Source organism: Glycine soja, chromosome 18 (genome assembly GCF_004193775.1).
Source record: "Glycine soja cultivar W05 chromosome 18, ASM419377v2, whole genome shotgun sequence".
NCBI lineage: Eukaryota > Viridiplantae > Streptophyta > Magnoliopsida > Fabales > Fabaceae > Glycine > Glycine soja.
In genome coordinates, this window is record NC_041019.1 from 51242085 (window position 1) to 51264210 (window position 22126).

A 22126-nucleotide genomic window follows, 5' to 3' on the forward strand; every position below is an offset into this window, starting at 1 on the left:
TTTGCTCAGTAAATCACTATCACCCTCTAAAAAGTAAAACATGAATTTTGTATTTGTAATTGCGTCATTGAAAAAGTGAGGGGTAGGGTGATGGAAGGTTCCACTTCCATAGATTTTTCTCCCCACTTTTGGTTGTTTTGACTTTCACCAGCAAGAAGTAAAACTTATCTTCATTAAGCAAACTATCACACACATCCTGAATATTTGTTAGCTTGTTTTAAAACACAATAATCAATTAGTGGTCCTTTGAGGTTGTGGCATCAAAAGAAGGAAACGTCACAGTTTATAGGTACACTTACAAATGTGAACATATTTACTTTGACAAAACAACCTGATGACACCTGATGACACCTGATGATTATGAGCTGATAGTCACACTTTATAATGATAACTCTTGGAGAACAAAGACATACAAGTTCAGTTGATAAAATGGCAGGCTAGCTTTACAAAGTTGTCCTTAGAAATTGTACCACCAAATAAATAACTGCCAGGAGTAGTGCAATCTGGTATGCATCCTGTTGAAAACTGTCGTCCCTCTGGAAGAACTGAATAAAAGCACACACAGGCAATCAAATCAATAACTCATGAAAGAAAATGACCTGTGTACTAATCTTCATGTGTATGGCAATCTTTCTTGCAAGGCATTTATAGTTTCATACCAACATGTTAAGGAATGCAATGGCATAGAGATTTGAACAACTTGATTGATTCATTATGAAGGTATGTCTGGTTAAACTTAAGAAAATGGTTTGTGACTTTGACCCTGCTTGGATAAACTTCCAAATAAATGTCTATAAGAGAAGAAAATATCAAGGTAAAATGAATTAAGTTTCTTCCGAAAGTAAAAATTACCTTGTGTAAAAGTTAAAATTAGGATAAGTTAAATGAGAGAACTTCTATAAGTACTTATTGAGAAGTTCATTCAAATTTGATCTTTCTTGTACACTCTTTTAATTTATTTTAATACATTTCATAATGAAGTCAAAATACACTTATTCATTTAAGTACTTATAATTTAAACTCTTAAGCCAGGCATGCCTTAAGTAAAACAAAAGCACTGTAGATGAAGAAAGGTTGGATACTGAAGTCAGGCATTCGGGATTAATTTATAGGGGGGAAAAAGAACTCACCTTGGTTGGATCACCTGAAGGATCTGGATACATCTCCAAGTTCTCTTTTTTGGTTGACATTTTACTACTCAAATTCTTAGCACTGTCACCCAAATCTTTGACAGATTCAACAGCAGCAAAGAGAGCACGTGATGTCCAGAAAAATGCCTGAGCACTAGCAGATGAAGCTGATAAGTCCCAGAATTCTTCATGCTCAATGACTTGGCCACTAATTTGGTTAAGAGTAAATTTGGAAGTAACTCTAATTATCAGATCTCCTCCTAACACAGATTTTGGTTTCCCTCTTATTGTCCACTTGATACTTAAAACACTGGTTGACAGCATCACCATTTCCTGCACAGTCTGTCACCACACAAAGATTTTAAAATACTCCACACTTCCTTTCTATGTCTAGATTTAGGAAAGATGATTTTATTTCATTATATCAATACAACATTCATTTTGTTCTAATTGTATCTTTTAGTACTAATAAGTGAAAGAAAAGATTATTAGAGTAATTAATTTCATATCAATGTACTTGCTCACCTTTAAACATTTTGTCACTTTAAAAGAGTCAATCCTAAAAGAAATAAAATGAAAACTAGAAATAAAAAAATTCAGTCCAATGTACTATATTTATTTTCTTTCTAAAGCTATTCAACAAAAGATAGACACTAGTAATACGTAGATGTAGCTTAGGTATTTCCAGCATACCAAATTACAACGAAGGCATTCATCAAACAATGGTAGCTATAAGATGAGAAGGAACAACATAATATCCCTTCTTCGTGGATTAATTGCTACTTTAGGAGAAGGATCCTAGAAATTGAACTCACCACAGATGGGTTGTCTAGTGCACCGGTTGCCCATAGTCGTCTTTTATACTTTTCACGACCGGTAAAGCTCCTAATAGGATCCTGAACGTGGTAACAATATCATAGACATAACATAAAAAGAGTGGCAGAGATAGAAAATATTTATTGGAATAACTAAACTATGAGATCAATCCAAAAGCATAAAGAAATAACAACATTTAAATTTTGAGATAGTTAACCATATTTATGCTAAGAATGATGTTAATGACTGTCTTAAGACTCAAGAGTACTAATTAAAACATTAGTAAATAGAATTGTTTTGTTATAAATCATAATGAGATTATGTTAATGACATTAGATGTTACATTTTTGTATGAAATTTTTACTTCTGATTCTTTAAACAGAAATATCCTTAAGTCCTAGTTAGATCATTATTTTAATTATCAAAATTTTATAACCTTTTGTGGGTTAGCCATGGCTGCCTTTAACTTTGTATCAAAATTTGTGCCAAAAATGTGACTCTGCATTTGCATAAGAAATCAACAAGTAAAACAAACTGCTATGCCTTGTTCTATTGCAAAAGGGTACCACCACTATAAGAAATGAATCATGTTATTTTCATGATGAGCATGTCATAAATAGAACATGTAGTGTGCTAAGGAGAATTAAAGCAAGACCTTGTATGCGACAGAAACAGCAAAGATTCCAAGTGCTCGATTTCCCTCCCTTAGCTCAAGTATATCTCGTGCAAGTTGTCTTGCAGTGGATTCTACCAAGGGACTGCTGATGCACTCAAACTCATTGCAAAGCTCACCAAAGTCCATACCATCAACCATCTTATCGGCTTCTGAATACGATGTCTTGATTGCAGTATCAGATGACACTTCACTTCTATCAGCATCATTGGCAACTGCAAAACATCTTAATACATAACATAACATAACATAACATATATACAAAGACCCTAATTGGATAAACTACTCTGTTAGCACCTACAATGGAAGAAAATAAGAGCTTCTTCATAAACTAAATTCAATTTATGTACCTTTACTTTTCGAGAAGTTAAATGAAAAGAGTTTCTATAAAATTTAAATGCAAGTTGATTTTAGCTTGTTCAGAAATTCAATTCATTTTACCTTCTTGTTTTGGCTTTTAATAAGCACTTCTGAATAAATTTATCCAAACAACACCTAATTCATAACTTAACTGCTATATTCTCATGCACTTACTAGGGAAAACAACAAACATTAATCATAAAATCCTGTATGAATAATCAATATTCAAATTGAATGAAACTAATATCCATATCGTCCATGTACCTCTGTATAATCAATATTTATTACTCTCGTAATAATAAATAAGAACAATACTTACATGACAAAACTTAGATGTTATTTCATCAGCACTTTTGAGGTTGTTCTCTAATCAAAATTGAAATTTCACCTTGAAGAGCATAGGATACTGAGGTAAAACTCCAATTTTAATCGATGGACGATGCTAAAAGTACCAATGAAACTTCATTTATGGTTTATCCATTCCCATAATAACAATCCTCCCTATATACATGATCTAATAATTTAAAAATTATCATCAACACAACCCTATTAAATTTATATATGAATGATCAACTATAGTTTAAAATATTTCACATTCCAAGTTATATAATATGTAAAGTAAGTCCAAGGTAAAATAACTAAAGCTTAAGCTTTAAGCTCACCAACAAAAAAAAGTTTGCTATTAATTTTTATAAAGAAAAAAATGTCACATATGTTAACAAAAAAAATCACATTTTTTAGTAAAAATGCTTACTATATAACTCTTTTATTTAAAGAAAAAAATTTCTATTAAAATTTCTTTTAAACCTCACTCCTGGTTGGACCGGCCTAATAATACGGATATATAAAACAGTAAACTATAGATAAGAAGAAAAAACATGGCATGCCACTAACTAGTTATGTTTATGATTGACGTTGAATTGTTGTTGTGTATATGAATATGAAGAGAAGTAATGAAACCTCGCAATAAGAAAGAGTGGTAGTGATGATCATGCAAGAAAGAGGGCATGCACGTGGAAGAGGAATGAAAAATCTTGCTGGTGGTGCATTTATTCCGGCGGAAACTGGCGGCGGTGGAGAGAGAAGCAGCGGCGAGCGAACAAGAAAACGCGGTTGTCAAAGTCATGTCTCCCCATTCCGTGGCTGAAGGTGTGTTGTTTGGGATTACAAACCAGATATGCAGAGAACATGAGCCTCTTCTTTTTTCATTTTTTTTCTTAATTCACACTTAACTTCTGGATAAGGTGGGCCTTTCCCTTATCAAATGCCATGCAAATATGCAATATACATTTTTTTTTTTGGTTAAAGTAGTAATTATTTGTCGATACTTATATTTTATAATGCAAAGAGGAAGACCATTGAGTGTATAAGTTAATTGGTTGATAATAAGAGATATAAAATTGGTTGGATGATTAAAAAATAATCACATGTCTGATTCCTCCTATTAACAAAAAATTAATAAATTAATAATTAGTATTTATCGATAAAAAATGATTAAAAATAAATATAAATTATTCAATGGCCTAAAGTTTGGATCGGTAACGAGGTTGTATTAAAACTTTGTAAAAAATTGTGTCACTATTAAGTTATTTGTCATATTTGAGTCAAAATACTTAAAAACATAAAATAGAGGAAGGGTAATATTTTTTGACTAATTGAAAAATCCAATTTTTTCCGCTTTTTTATTTTATAATTAAAATCATATTTATGTTTGGGTCAAATTAATTTAATACTATTGTTGTTTCATGTCTTATTGGGTTGGGCTAGCACAAGCCCAAGATTTCTTTAGGATCTTATCATTTACACCATTTTTACCTTTCAATTATTCATTATATTTTTTCTCTCAAAGAAGTACACTCATTTTTCTTATCAAAAATGTATTTTTGGATTTACTTATACTTATTCTAGAAATATATCTCTGAAACTATGATTCATAGTTTTAAAGATATACTTCCAAAATAGGTATTTATTTTTCAATAAAATATCACCTAAGAATTAAGACAATTGACAAGAAATAAAAAAATGATAAACACTTATCTTATATACATATTTGTTAGTCTTATTTTTATTCTATCATTAGTATTCTTTAAATTCTATCTAAAGTCTTACTTTCATCTTATTTTTATTATTCTTTAAACCTTAATTTTAAACTATCTTCATCATATATTCATTATATTATACTGCATTTTCATCATCATTATATAATATTTTGTGTTTCCCTTCATGTGACAAGGCGTTTCAAGGTATGTTTATCACTAAATTCATGTGGTATTGAATTCTTGACATAGACTTGAATTAAAAATGAATGAATGCACTTAAAAGAAAGAAACCATGGTCAAAAGCTTTTCTTTGTAATTAAGATGTATAATATACGAAATTAGTGATGAGTGTATCTTGAAATGTAGTGTCACATGAAGAAAAAGACAATATATTATATAATAATGATGAAAACACAATATTATATAATGAATATATGGTGACGATAATTTAAAATTAGGGTTTAAAGAATAATAAAGATAAGATAAAAGTAAGATTTTAAATAATGTTTAAAAAAACATTAATGATAAGATGAAAATAAAACTAATAAATATGAATATAAGATAAGCGTTTATTATCTTTTTTTTTATTTCTTGTCAACAATCTTAATTCTTAAGTGATGTTTTATTAAAAAATATATACCTATTCTAAAAGTATATCTCTGAAACTATGAATCATAGTTCCAAAGATACATTTCTTAAAAGCAAAAAGAGTGTACTTCTTTAAGAAAAAAGATATAATGGATAATTGAGTGGTAGAAAGGTGGTAGGGGTGTACTTAGAAAGATGGGGGCATAAATAGAAAGATGTTCACTCGTTAACAAGGGAGGCTTAGATAGAAAACCAAGAAAAGAGTAACAAAATAAAAAAATAAAAAAAGGATCACGATCCTGCTATTTCCAAATTGCATTTTGTTGGTAAACTTTGATAAATTTGGAGGTTTGTTTCTCATGCATCTTTTCCATGATATTAATGTGACTAGTAATCATCTTTTTCTCTTTGATGTTTGCTTCTACTGACGGTTAATTGATTGTTTGTGTAAGTTACTCAGACTGAAAATCTATTGAACAAAGCATCTCTAGAAGGTATGAAGCAGCATGGTGGCTAAGAAAAAAAATAGTTTGATAACTGTTAATCATCTAGAAGTGTCCAGGCATAATTTCTTCTATTTAGGTTTCGTTCCATGCATTGAAAAAATCTATTCTTACACATACGTAATAGTGTAGTGTTGTTGTCAAATGGTAATATTTAATTACAAGTGTTGGAAGATGTATTTGATGGGTGAATTTGGTTCTTTCGAAGAGCCTGTTTCAAGTTGGAACCGGAAATTGAATTGAAGTGCTTCGTTGAAATAGTTGAAGATTTTAGTAGAGAACAGAAATCGAAGATTGAAGTAATGAGGAAGTGAAAGTGCTGAAAATTGTTAGATGTTGAAGACAAATTTACTATATACGTAGATTATTTATTGAACTTTTTATATGTTTTAAAACATATTAGCTTGATGGAATAGTGCGAAAAATACAATTGTATATTGTTATGTGATTCATATTTTGAGATTGTCAAAGGCAAAAGAGAATGAATATAATAATTTCTTGGGTTTTCAACATAGGTAGAATGAGTGAGAAAGAAGAACTTAGTCTTGTATGGGATATACGCCCAACATGAATTTATTCGCCTAGGGCACAAGCAACTGCAAGTCTCAGCCAACACTGTAGGTCCACGTGCCAGTGCTTAACTTCTGGGAAAGCATGTTTCAAGTTTCTAAATTTTAATTTGAACCTGTTGTGATTGAATTCTTTGTCTATGATCTCTTTTCACATAATTAGAATATTTAATGTTTGTTGACGGACAAAATTGATAGTAATCACAGGTCTTGATGATCAAATAAACACAACAATTAAAAAAAAAAGATTTTAATAATGATCATCGGTAAAGACTCTGACACTCAAGTTAATATATGAGTGAAGAGAATAAAAATATGAGATTAGGTCCATGTTTTTTGTTACATTCTTAAATCTCTAAACTTTTAAAGTTGTGTTTATATGTAGTATATCAATTTGTTAACATACTTTTCAACCACTTTTTAACATAATGACACTGAACTCTTATTGGAGCCTATGCTACTAAATCAATTGTTTTTTTTTTTAATCAACAATTAAGAATTGTTTTCTTCAACTTGCTACATCAAAAACTAAATCACAAGCTTCTCTTTTATATACAGTGTAGATAGTAGCATAAAAAGTTGTTAGGCGACTACGTTACATGTACAAATGATTGGTGTAAGGTCATTGGAGTCACTTGAGGCCTGTGAAGCACAAGTCGGTAACCTAACTTGTGGAGATCAATTTTGATAGGTCTATCTTGGTGTAAGTCAACAATTGGGTCGTTATAAGCATTGGTTAGGTGGGTTGATCAGATAACCACAAGGTATCAAGGTCGGAGCCCCTGCCTTTCAATGTTGATGTGTATATCCATGACGAGTGGAAGACAGTACGTAGGTTAGAGGGTGGTCAGGAACAATGCTTTGTGATTTCCTTTGATCGATTAAATTGCAAATTATTTGTTGCCTAAATTTGCAATTGAAAATAAATTAAAATTTAACTTTTCCTTGACCTCTTAGCTATATGTGTCATTATGTCTTACGATTAGTAATAGGGTTTGAGCGTATGTTTTTGTTGTGATTTCTTGTAATTAATGCTTATTTCTAGTTTAATTTTTCCTAAGAATCAGTGTTCATAATTAGTAATAAAGGGATTGTTTATCAAGGAATTGAGGTCAAACCAACTTAGTGAAATCAAATATTAATTAATTACATGATTAGAAGAAACTTAGAATCGAATAAGATTACATTAGAGAATAAGTAAGAGAATTATAAGCCTACCCATTTTTGTTTTTTAATTTCTATTTAGCCAATATTTGTGTTCAACTTCGTTAATGTCAATTAAATCCCAAAAATCAAAAACCTTATTGCTAATGGCATGGTAGCTAAAAGCCATGAAGATGAAGGACTTACCTCTACAACCAACCCTAAACACCTTTTTTTTTTTATGGAAAGTTGAACAGCACATGATGATTGTCTAATTGAAATCAAACCAAAAAAAAAACCAAACGAAAAAGATCGAACACTCGCTTAGCTCCACTAAATCTTATTGCTAATGACATGGTTGCTAAAAGCCAAGAAAATCAAATGAAAGAACATACCTCTACAACCCCTAAACACCTTTTCTACGAAAGTAAAACAAAATCAAACCAAAACCCAATGAAAATCGAATATTCTCTTAACACTACACCTGAACTTAGTAGATATTTATTTAAATGAGTAATTCCTCAAATTAAAACCTAAAATTATAAGGATTAGTTAATTTAATTTCTAAAATTATAAATAATAAATTTAATATTTGACAATCACATTTATTATTCTAATAGTTTCTAAAATTGACACCAGTAGTCAATTTAGTTCCTTACAAAATTAATTATTTTAGTCTTTAAATTTGATAATTATTATAAGTTTGGTTTCTAAATTTAATAATCATCCAATTTGATCCCAAATATTAAGAATTAAAGTAACTTCTGTTTAATAAGAATTAACATTAATTAACTAATGCACAACAAAGTTAGTTATTTAAATTAACTAATGCTCAGCCATCGAAATGACTAATAGTTATTAAAGTCAGGAAATATATCCCTAAGAAAATAACTAATACTTCCTCTATCCCATTTACTTAAACGTTTTTTTTTGGGTGGGGGAATGACCCATCCTTTTGTCATTTTACAATATTAATATATGTTTTTGATTGGATAATAATATAAAATTATTTTACATCATTAATATATAATTTTTTTTCTTTGATGTAATTAATATAAAAGATAAAGGATATATTAGAAAATTGCATAATATTTTTTTATGCAATATAAAAGATTAATGGTATTTCTTAATTTTTTGTTTCAAAACCTTAAACATCAAACAAAATAGAATGCAGAGAATAATTACTAATTCCAATAATTGATTTTTTCCAATAATTAATGAAATATAAAAAGATTTAGGAAACTATACATTAGTCCAACATTACATGCAAAGTGTGACTTAACAAATATTATTAACATATTTTTAGGAACTAAAATATAATAAATAATTAAATTTATGAATTTTGATAAAACTAAATATAATATTAGAGACATTTTTAGAATTTTATTAAATTTAAGGATTAAAATTATGACAATTTCAGGAATTAAATCAATGATTTACTCCTTGTAATATAGATAATTTCAAAGGACTAATATAATACTTTATTCGAATTTGTTCATATTCGTAATTGCGTTCTGTAACCCTCAAGACCTCAACTTGATGGTTTTTCGCATTAATATGGGTCATAGACTCAATTCCTCACATGAAGTTAAATCAAAGTTAATTATAAACATATATTCTATTATCTTTCATTTCATTTTGATTATATTTTCTTTGTATATATCTTTTCTCACACCACATTTCATATGTACCACTTTCTTTTCTATTTATTTTTTTCTCTTGCACTCTCTTTTCACCGTCCCAAAAAGGGATGGATCTGGGATTACAATTTCCCTTAAATTAACTCAAAATCAGGTCGCAGACGGCACCAAATTCCAAAAGCACAAAGTGTTACCTGAAAAAAAAAGAAGTAAATCTATAAGCAGAAACAAAGTTGTCAATTTCTTTTAATTTTTCAGGTTCAGAGAATGGAATTTGAATGTTTTTTTATTTTCCTTTTTGTGGGGTCTACACCTTCAAATAGAGTTTGTAGGTAAAATTGTGTATGAAGAGGATTTGGCTATTTTCTACCTTGTTTTGTTGTATGTAATTGCTTGCATAGCATGCTCTTCTTGGTTTTTTTTCCCACCCCATGATGTTTTGTGTTGGCTTAAGGATGAGTACTTCTGTGCTAAACACCATGTTTTTTTCCCTGATGTTCCTATTGTCCATGCAACAGCAACAACTGCTTGTCTCAGTTGCCTATGGCAAAAAAGAAAAATATATATAAAAATTTAATTTTAAGGAAATAAATAAATAAAAACGCAAAATTACCCAGCATATGGTTAGCACCTCTCGAACGTAAATACAATAATACACTCTCTGACATATTTAATTTAATATATTTTATATTATTAACTAAAAGTTATTGAAAATTAAAAGAATTGTAAATGAGACTTAAATGATACTATTAAAAAATTTAATTTTTAATAAAATTTAACTAACAAATTTTTTTAAAAATGTTACTTACATTTTTCTTGTCATCATTGGTACCCATATATATCATCACATATTTCCACTTAAAATTCAATTGCGTCTTGTTGGTCATAGAAAAGTAGTATTTCAAGTTTTCAACACAAATAAAGTCTCCAATTACTAGTCCATCGTATATATCCCCAAAAAATTAAAGCAAAAGGAAATCAAGTTATTCTCTATCTTTTTCTGATATATCAACGCTTCTAGAAAAGTAGCTAGGTTAGTTCATTGCCACCCTATCTTTTCCTCTCTAGCTTATGCCACTGAGGAGGCGTGGAAAATTATGTTATGCTTTCTACTGAAGGGCAAAGAGTATTTGAAAAAGAACAGGTATGACTTTTCTAACATACTACAATGAATAATGTTTTATCAACACTTAGTGCGCATCGACATAGCAAGAAACACACGAGTCAAAACTTGTAAATATAATATGTGATATATATAAAATAAGAAAAAAAGTTTTAAAAAATTACTAAATGAAAGTTTTAAAAGCCTAATGATATTCATTCATCTCATTTTGAAAGAAATTATTATATCTACAATCAATCTTTTCTTGACATGGTTTATTGACCAAACTAAACCACTTTTAATAACTAGATATCAAAATGTTATTCTAAAACATATTATTGGCATGGCACAATTTTGACAATTGACCAGATCAACTCTCCCGTCAAATTAACAAGTTTCATGACACATGACAGGCAAAGGAAAATTAGTAAGTAAATATAATGAGTTCCATGTCACATGGCAACCAACTTGCTAGTTTCTCTAGTGAGTTTTAGTTATGTGCATTTTTTAAAAAAAATATGGGACTTGTGTGAGTCAGATTGACAAGTCCTATGTAACATTTTTTGTAGACATTAGTCTTGATGAATATTATAATATAAATTTGGTTATGTGTCACTATGATCTCATACCAAAGCTAGCTAAAATGGTTTGTCTTGTTGTGTTAGTCTGAACCCGCATGAAGAAATATAGAGTTTGAGATACAAATTATAAACATGAATTAAATGTGAGTCTTTTAATCCCGATCCAATGAAGTCTATGTTATAAATGGGTTTGAGTCGAGCTAGCTCAAATGGGTTTAGCAGGTTGCCTGATTCTTTGTCAAGTTGATAGGCTCAAATGGGTGTGAGTCTTTTATTACTTATAAGCCTATAGTCTCTAATGGGTTGAGTAACTCGTTTTGTCATTTATATTCTGCATCTACAATATATTTTCTTAATTTTGGGAGAAAATAAGAGAGAAATAAGTAAAAAGAAAAAAAGGAAAAGAGAAAAAATGATAGATAATTTGATGGGAAAATAAGAGAAAGATAAAAAAAAATGAAATGGAAGTATGATGAAAAATTAATAATAAAAAAGTGTACCATAAACATTTTCTTTTGTAATATTGAGAGATGTTCAATGTTCTATTACTTTACATAAGTTTGTTTGCTTCATAGAAATTAAATACTAGGGGATGGCGTACATATAAATTTAAAATTTCCATCTCTTTTTTATTATTATTATGAAATTCCCATCTCTTGTAGCTAATATCCAAGCTCGAATAAAAATGATATCTTCATTTATTAATCCAAGGATGACGCGAAGGTATGCACTGAAACGCTTTTCTATAACACATGGAATTTGGAGCCTCTGGATATAAATGGCAAGCAGGCGAGTTAATGCATGGATAAGGTTTTGTGAAAGTGAAACAGCAACTGGTGGTGTCACCAAAGTTGAAGGAAGGACAAGCTAGCACTTCCTCAACGCATGTTGGTACAAGTAGATAAAAACTTGTATTTGATACAATTTTTTTTTTATCTTTTTTATGTCTATAAGGTCAAAATTCTTTTGATATCTGATAGACAATTCTTCTAAGTAAGATTTTCTTAACATTTAAGAACCAATTGATTAACTTCATTTGGATGAGACTTCGTAATTCAAGGATCAGTTCACAAACCTAACATCTCATTAGTGTCATGTATAATAGTATTAAAAGTGTCTCCTTGTTCTGTCTCATTTTTTGAAGGGAAAATATATATATGTATATATATATATATATATATATATATATATATATATATTAAACACTTCCATAATCATCAAGTACCAACTATATATCAACCACCCCAACTGAACTTCTTCTATAAGCCAAGTCCTGACTCTGAGTCATCCACTAGAGATCCAGAAAAAACTAATTGAGAAAATGAAAACCACGTTTGTCCTTTTATAGAATTAATGAAAAGTAGAAGGAGGCAAAGGGGCCACTAACGCACAAATCTTTGAAATCAGCGCAATTATTAATTTCCCACTAACTGCATTTGCGTCCTATATGCATGCCACTATTCTTCTTGTTAATAGTCATTGTTGTGCCCTTGGGTTTCTCAAGTCTTAGACAGCAACATTAAGCATATTGCATTTGAGAGCAAGTCCAAATGAGGGCGAAAGGGTATAGAATAAAGACAAAAATGCAAACATGTTTGCCAGAATAGCATAAATTGATTGATAAAAAGAGCCTATGTTAAAATTCCATTCCATTATTCCACAAAGGAAACAGCATCCCACTAGTACTACTGCGCTGAGTGTACACACACATGCATCATGCACATTATATGATTAATTAAAGCAATAACCACCCAAATGCTTTGTATTTGTTTAACTTAATTAGGCTTAGTCTTAGTAATTAATTTTCCAAATAGGGTGACCCAAATTTTGGTTTGGTTTGACTCCTTAATTTTCTTACTAGCTTTATTTGTTTTTACTTTGTCTAATGCCGACAATGACAAGGTGAACAGTGACAAAGCCACGTTAGATTGAGAGGCTTCCAAAATTTTATGGCCCAAAGAATAGAGGTATCTTTAAAAAAAACTTAAAAATACTTTTCATATATATAATATAATTCATTTTATTTTTGCTATTTAAATTTCACTTTTTTTATTTTATTACCTATTTTTTTTATAATTTATTTTATTACTCGCTGTTAGTTACCATCCCTTAAATAATAACCTGATATAATGTTATTATGCTGCATTATCATTTAATGATATAACATTTTGTTAATCTAATTCATAAAATTTAGTTTATCAGGCTCTACTAAACAAATAATATCTCATCCTTTTATTGTACTGTTTAATTTTTTATACGGCTTTACTGATTAAACTTAAATCTTATACATTGTTATTAAAAAAAATCTTATAGATATGCTGACCAGATTTTTTTCAATTGTTTATCGATACGAATTAGTAACCACAGAATGAAGATTTTTCTTGTTCAGCAAATAAAAAAATGTTTATTTCCATTCAATAAAGTTTTTTTATGTTGTACTTCTACTTTTACACTTTAAGACGTTAGTAAAGCTTATATTTTGTTGTATATAGCTGTTTATTTTGTTTCTCTCGTCAGAAGCATCTCTCTTATAGCTGTTTATTTTGTAAGTATTCTCCGCTTTTTCCTCCGTGATTTCTTCGGTGAGATGTATTTGGATCAATCCATAGTTAGAATTTTAATTTGTCAAAAGTAGTTTTGTTGAAATTTCCTATGCTACAATGGTAAGTGTTTAGAAAAATTGATGAAGCTGCATGATGATAGTTGTAATTTTTTCAATAATGTAATATTGGTAGGATATATTTCTTAATGGTACATTTTTAATAAATTTTCATCATAATAATTTATAATTATTTGTGCCCTCCTTGTCATATAGCAGGGATCTCAAATTTCTTTAGTGTTTTCACATCACCCATAACAAGTTAATTAATAATTATCAAGAAAGTTAAAGTTGGTACATTAACAACATTTTTTAAAAAAAGTCAATAAAACTAACTAATTTACCTATTTTTATTAGTTTGTGTAGAGAGAATATCATTCTAAAACCAAATTAGTATAGTCCTCCCTCACAAGAATCTTTTATGATATAAAGTAAGAAAGTTTTAATACACTTATTTTCTTTCAAAATAAGGACACATTAGACAATTCTCTTTTAATTATTTTATTCCTCATTTATTTAATAAATATTATTAATTAATAGGATATTTAATAGCAAGTCAATTTTAAATGCACATTTATTATGATATACAGTAAGAAAGTTTTGACAGTTTTTTCCCTCAAAATAAAGGTACATTAGACAAAAAAAATTAGTTATTTTATTTTTCATTTATTTAATAAATATTATTAATTAGCAGGATATTGTACAAAGTGAATTTTAAATGCACATTTATAAGGAGGTATATGCAGAAGAAAAATAGATTTTTATGCATTCATTTATTATATATGATATAAATACTATGTTTAATATATTCAGTTGAAATTATTTCAATTTAATATTTTCAAAAGAAAATAAATGTACTAGTATATATATAGATATCATAAAAAAATTAAATTAATCAATTATAATATTTTAACTAAGAATAGTAAAAAAAACATATTTCGTTTAACTAAAGATCGTCAATTTAAATTATTAAAATTATAAAAGAATATAAAAAAAACTTAAAGAATTATTTTTTTAACTTCCAGAAATGGTATTTAATTATAAAAAATCTCCAAAAATATAAATTATTGTTAAATAGTTATTATAATTTACGTCGAAAACAAAATATTCCGTTCATGGCACGGGTACAAAGGCTAATTACTTAAAAATTAAGCACACGTGTGACGTGGTTTCCCTAACAAATGCAACTCGCATGTAGTGATTGACCCACCCAAGCTGCGGGTTTTCTTCTTAGCTTTCTTCCAATGCCGTGCTATAAATTCCAAACTTACCTTTTATCTAACAAACATTTTTAAATCAAATAATGCCTGCCCTTGACTATTGCATTAAAGCTTAAGTAATGATTCTTTTCTTTTCTTTTCTTTCTTAATATATTCACACACACACACACACATACTTCACACTTATATATATGGGCATGCCTTGCTCCTTGATTCATTCCATCACTTTTCTTCCCAACACTCTTGGGTGAGGAATTGGACACCCAGAAGAATTGAATGGCCATGGAAAATCAAAATTTTCTAGAGTATTGGGTTTTGCCACTACTTATGATGCTTTTGTTGGGTCATTGGATCTCTGTTCAAGCTGCCCCTTCACCCTCTCTCATCACTCAACTCCCTGGCTTTAACGCCAATTTCCCATCCAAGCACTATTCCGGGTACGCACACATCATTTTCATATATCAATCAATCATGGAGATGTAGAAACAAATATCTTAATTACAATTACTTTTTTACATAAATTTCTCAACAAATTAACCCCCACAAACTTATTGCAGAACTTAAATCCAATTTACACGTCTTCACTTTTTCAAAACTTTATAAGGGTTTCGTAATTACAATTTTCGTACAAGTTGGGAATTAATTTAAATTAAGCCTTAATACATTAGATATTTTGGTTTCATCAATTAACTCGAGTGACGTCACTACTAATTAAAACGGGCTACCTTTTTGGTAAACTAAAGGAGATATTTTTTTTTTTGTTGGGATCAATTATTGACTTCAGGTATATAAGTATTGATGGAAATGCTGAAAGTGGGAAGAACCTGTTCTACTACTTTGTTAGTTCAGAAAGTAGTCCAGAGAAGGACCCAGTTGTGCTATGGCTGAATGGTGGACCTGGGTGCTCCAGCTTTGATGGCTTTGTTTACGAGCATGGTATGCTAATTATTGTACCTTCTTATTTTATATTCATTGGAAACGATAATAACGGTACTTAATTTATATATGTCTCACCATCAAATTAATCTTCAACCATTAATTACCAACAAGTCATTATTAGTTTAAGTAAAATTGAGTAAGATATCTTATTTAAATTTCTACGTTAATTAGTTCTCCCTAATCAACCTGGTCATGACTTGCCTAGTTCCATCTAGGTCCAAGGCAACATTTGAATTTTGAAAAATTTGGTCACTTTTCTTTTAGTTAGAAGTCGCCGTCTGTTTATGAAATCGGGGACCAATTTTAAATATTACGCGTCTTTATATTAATTTCGAATGCGTGCATATAAGGGAAAAATGTTGAGCCACTTACATGGTAAGAGTTTTAGATATTGTTCTCTCGGACGTCCTTTCCTCACCTTGAATAAATATTATAATTATTTATTGTGTTGGTCATATATACATGTGATTGTGAAATGTGGGTGCATGCAGGACCATTCAACTTTGAGGCTGCAAATTCAAAAGGGAATCTACCCACTTTGCATATCAATCCTTACAGCTGGTCTAAGGTAATTAAGAACGTCACTCCCAGAAATTAAGTTATTGGATTAGGCTAAGATATCAATAATATCAACATTTTTCAGTGTTAATTTATATATAATAATTCAGTTTATGTTTATCACCAAATCTTGTCTTAAGACGGCATGAAGTATACATATGTGTCAAGTTTTGACTGATTTTTATTAAATTAATTATTTTTATTAGATACATATACTTGAACATAATAATTTTCTCAACTTGCCAACTTACACATCAATCCCTAGAGCACATGGAATGATGGAAAAGAATTGAAGAGGATATATTTGTCCTTGGTCATTTGTTTAATAAATATTTAATGTTCGATTATGAAATAATATAATATTTTCATATGGATAGAAGAAATTAGAAACGGTTTCCAATATTTTAAATTTTTAAAATTAGACTTGAATTCATTAATGTTAGTTTTCCATTTCTTTTCTAGTTTCCATTTCATTCACATTGAAAAAATGCATTTCTCTCACAAATTACAATTAATATTTTTCATTTTCATTTGAAGTAATGGCACCTTTATATTTACTATCTATATCCATCTTAATTTCAGGTTTCCAACATTATATATTTGGATTCCCCTGCTGGTGTTGGGCTCTCTTACTCCAAGAACACAAGCAAATATGCCACTGGGGATCTAGAAACTGCGTCTGATACCCATGTTTTCCTCTTAAAGGTACTTCCAAGAGAATATATTAATTAGCATTTGAAGGATATATAAGAATAGGATCAAATTAACCCAATTAGTATATTACGTACGTATTATTCTAATATTCTATTTTAGATGTACGTTTATATATACACCAAACTTCATTAATTGTTTGTTTGCATGTCACAATGATACACGAAGCATATGTAATAATTATACTTTTTTAAGTTTTTTGTTTTTAATTGGCAGTGGTTTCAGCAATTTCCGGAATTCCAGGCTAATCCATTTTATATTGCTGGAGAGTCTTATGCCGGAGTTTATGTGCCTACTCTTGCTTTTGAAGTTGCTAAAGGTAAAAAAGTTATGTCTAATAAGCGATAGGTATAACAATGCCATGCCCGCTTCATGAATTTATAATTTTTGTTCGCAAGTTTGTAACCTTTTAATATAATTTTAGAGTCTAAGTTTCATATACTATCCACGAAAAAAAAATCATATTGTCAATTAATAAAAAAATTATAGTTGGTACATAATTTTTAAAATAATTATTATAAAATTAAATAAAATTTTCATATATAATGATTTTTTTATTGGATGACAAAAGTAAAAACTCTTTATACTATAAATGTATTGGCTATTTTTCTCTAAATTTTAGTGTTGCCTGTGAGTACATGTATATGTTGTGAACCTATAAAAACAAAAGTTACATACTCAGAAAGTATGTGTGATACTACAGTGATATACCAAAGTTTTTAATTCCAACTTTATATATATATATATATATATATATATATATATATATATATATATATATATATATATGATTATGATTGTTAGTTTATGAGCATAAATTATTTGTGTGTGCCAGGAATCCGGAGTGGTACAAAGCCCGTGATCAATTTTAAGGTATAATTTTTTTTATACATTATTATATATTGTAAATTTTAAAGTGTTTTGACGTAGAAAGCCGGCAAATATTTAATAATGATAAAATATTAAAAGGTGCATATAAATTATGTTACGATTACACAGTTTTAAAGTACTGACGTAGAAAGCCAGCAAATACCTTAAATTTCATTTGACTTTTGTTTCTTGTGTAGGGTTACATGGTTGGAAATGGTGTCACGGACGAAATATTTGACGGCAATGCTCTTATCCCATTTGTGCACGGGATGGGCCTCATATCCGACAGTATCTATGAGGTATTCAATAAATATTAATTTAATTTATCAAGTACAGCTTAATTCATTGTTAATTAACTTATTTTATATATAAGGCAATAAAATTTTATATATTAACGGTTATTTCCTTGTAAAGTAATACTAGAATAATAATTTTATAAAATTAATCTTATTAAATAAATAAAAGAAAATAATAATATTAGGTTAAAAAAGTAAAGTGACATTGGTGAAAAAAGATAATTAATATTATATTGAAAAACTAAATATGACATTTATTTTGGAATGATTTTTTTTAAAAATATGACATTTATTTTAGGATGAAGATAAATATATTACTTGTAATTATATTTTATTTTTTGTTAAATTTTTTTAATTGATGTCTTGAAAACATTAGTTAGCATTTATTTGGTCTCATTATTGATATTATACAAATCAATTACAATTTGCAGAATTTACAATCTTCTTGCAAAGGAAACTACTACGATGCTTACTCTTTGGACGAAAATGATGTGTGTTACAAGACCATTGAAAAAGTTGATAGGGTGAGACATATTCATAGAGAACAACAAGATGGCAGCATGAATGGGTTTCTTTTTTTTTCTCATTATTATTATTATTATGAATAATAAAAACTAATTAACAATACTGTCTCTTTGTTGGGTACATGATCATCATTGCTATGCTATCAGGCCATTGATGGGCTTAACGTGTACAACATACTAGAGCCATGCTACCATTTCCCCAATGCTGCCACAGCCAAAGAAAATGGAACCTTACCAAGGAGTTTCAAGCAATTAGGAGTTACTGAGAGGCCTCTCCCAGTGAGAAAGAGAATGTTTGGTAGAGCTTGGCCTTTTAGAGCACCAGTCAAACCTGGTCTTGTTACATTATGGCCCCAGTTGGCTCAAACTAGGCACGTCGCATGTGTTGTAAGTTATCAATTGTGTCTCTATATTATGCTTAATCTTGTTTATATACTCAAGTATGTTGTGGCCAAATCTTGTTAATCAGTGAAACTTTTAGAGAGTCTTGACTCAATCATAGCTAGTGCAACATTTTCTTTTTAATCCATAGCTAATTTAAATGTGAAGATAAGAAAAAAATTATTAAGTGATTCAATATTATCATGGTCCCTATTTATCTCTATGACACCTGATTGGTTAATATTATTAATTTTTTCTTGTAAATTAATAAATTTATATACATGTCATGTAGAGATCGGTTTAAACTATGAATAGGTAATGTATTATAACTGAAGTGAAATGATAAAATTAATTCTGGTTTTGATTTGGCAAAGAGCAGAGTGATGAAGTAGCAAGTTCATGGCTAAACAACGTTGCAGTCAGGAAAGCCATCCATGCTGAATCGGTAGGTAATCACCATAATTAGTGTTATTAATTATGTTTTATTTTAACAGTTAAGGTAATAAATAACTGAGGATTTATTTTATACATAATATCTGCACAGGAAAAAGTGGCGGGTCCGTGGGAATTATGTTCGAGTAGGATAGAGTACCATCACAATGCTGGAAGCATGATTCCTTACCACAAGAACCTAACCAGGCTTGGCTATAGGGCACTTATTTTCAGGTGCCAACTACAATCTTGAATTTCAATAATACTAATTAGAACTTAGTGCTTGTTTGATTTACAGTTTGAATGGATGAACACACATTCCAAGACACCGTTTTGTGAGAAATAACATTTTTTTTTCTGAACCTCCGTTTAGGGGTGTAGGACGGTAAATCAAACACACTATTAATTAATTAATTAAAAATTGCTTTTGTGAAACTCTTAATTAACCTCCTCCATTGTTTCACGTGTGTATGATCATGGGTCATGGCAGTGGCGACCATGATATGTGTGTACCGTTTACTGGAAGTGAGGCTTGGACACGATCTTTGGGTTACAAGATTGTGGATGAATGGAGGCCATGGAACTCAAATAACCAAGTTGCTGGGTATGCATATTAACACACTCTCTCGAACCACTCTCACATTGTTCCAATGCCTAGCAAATTCTTGTACTTGTGTTTGTAAAGTTGTTCAATTAGCTAGCATCCAAATAAATACATACTATATGAACTTAATATAAATTAATGTTCAATTGAAATGGCATTATTCTTTCATTTGCCACAGGTACTTGCAAGCGTACGAGAACAACCTCACCTTCCTCACAATCAAGGTAAATTAAATCAACCTAGTTTTTTATTTTTACCAACAAAAAAGAGATTTGAACCCACGATCTCTTCCTTCTTCATTCACCTTTTCCTGGGTCAACCTTATATCTTCTATTAAATCAACTTACTAGTAACATGAAATAGTAAATTTTCAAATTGTTAATTAGGTGATTTTGTTTTATTTACTTCTTTACCTAATGAATCATATGGTGTAGGGAGCTGGGCACACCGTGCCGGAATATAAGCCGCGGGAGGCGTTGGATTTTTACAGCCGTTGGTTGGAAGGGAAGCTAATATAAGGAAATGCATCATGTGGCGTAAAATAAAACATACATGATCGATTATTAATGAATAGAAGTTACAGCAGTGTATTTTAGCTTTTTCGTTAGTGATTTATCCTTTACATTAAATCATATATGCATGGGATTTCGCAAAAAGGAAACAAAAAGAAATCATATGTAAGGGATTATTATTATTTAACTGTAATTTGATTGATATATCAATCCTTTCGAAGAGAGGATGTTGGAAGCTTGTAATATGATAAGCATAAGCCTTTCGTTTTTGTAAGTGCGGGCCAGTCAGCCAGGCATTCTAGCACCTTATAACCAATCATCCATGAACACATTTATTAGCTAGCTTCTCGATTTAGGTTCCATTTAATTAGAAGACGAGTGCTTGACTACAAATTATTTGAACTTATTTTATGACGCAAGTATTTTGTGTATGTATTTGGAAGAATTTAAGAAAATAACTTATGGAGTGGAATACTTCTATCAAGATTTACTCTAGTCATGGAGTAACTTAATCTTCACTCTACATACATATAGAGAGAGAGAGGAGTTTTATTACGAGATAATTTGAAGAATGAACTTTGACCATTGGATCAAATCATGAAAAAATAGCTTTGTGTATGTTAATTCGAGTAGTTAATCTTGATCATATAACTTCAATAACTCGGGTGTTTTTATCTTAATTATTTGTGATAAAATATAAAGGTCAATATCTATTTTTCACTATTATATGAAAAAATATTGTGGGGGTGGATTACAAAATCATTTGTCAATCTCTTCCTTACAATTAAAGAGAGAAGAAAATTTTGATTTCTATCTTTGATTTTATTTTCCCATCCTTACAAAATTAATAAAATATAATAAAAATTACAAAGATGTCAAATAAGTTTAAACTTACAAATGATTTCGAATTAACATACTCACGAATTAAATAAGTTAAAATAATGTTATCCAATTTTTTTTAGAATTGATTTGTCCCGCTTCACTTAACCAAAAAGTTGAGATGAAATAGTCATTCAAGTGAGATGGATCAACTCATGTTAACATGTTTTATTTTTCTTTTTTTAAAATTTATTCTTTTTTATTTTAAATTTCATTGATATTTATTCTTTTAAGTCCGTTGTTACAAATTAGTATTTTTAATCTTGCTCAAATCAAGTAGAACTATTAAAAGTAACAAATTTCTCATTGTAACACAACTATGTGCTCATAGTTCAAACTTGATATCCTTTAGAAAAAATGCTCAAACTTAACACCACTTGTTTTAAAGAATCTAGTGTCAATTGATGCATGCTCGGTGGTTGTTGGCAGACCTGGTGTTTTCATGTTTTTCTATTTT

General features: G+C 29.5%; 2 protein-coding genes across 2 annotated transcripts; one reads left to right on the forward strand and one right to left on the reverse strand.

Annotated features, from left to right (window-relative positions):
* Positions 1-173: 173 nt before the first annotated feature.
* On the reverse strand, positions 174-4171 carry LOC114396345. The gene is made up of 5 exons (XM_028358267.1): positions 3940-4171; positions 2602-2834; positions 1946-2026; positions 1131-1472; positions 174-545 (listed from the first exon to the last, which is right to left on the reverse strand). Exons 1-5 carry the CDS (start codon positions 4103-4105, stop codon positions 444-446), a joined length of 924 nt encoding a protein of 307 aa, XP_028214068.1. The 5' UTR covers positions 4106-4171; the 3' UTR covers positions 174-443.
* Positions 4172-15057: 10886 nt separating this feature from the next.
* Positions 15058-21080, forward strand: LOC114396627 (serine carboxypeptidase-like 20). The gene is made up of 14 exons (XM_028358712.1): positions 15058-15400; positions 15748-15899; positions 16394-16470; positions 17043-17165; positions 17388-17490; positions 18007-18044; positions 18239-18340; positions 18769-18861; positions 19009-19248; positions 19622-19687; positions 19787-19908; positions 20165-20278; positions 20457-20502; positions 20713-21080. The coding sequence occupies exons 1-14, from the start codon at positions 15240-15242 to the stop codon at positions 20794-20796; spliced, it is 1521 nt and encodes a 506-aa protein (XP_028214513.1). The 5' UTR covers positions 15058-15239; the 3' UTR covers positions 20797-21080.
* The last annotated feature ends 1046 nt before the right edge of the window (positions 21081-22126 follow it).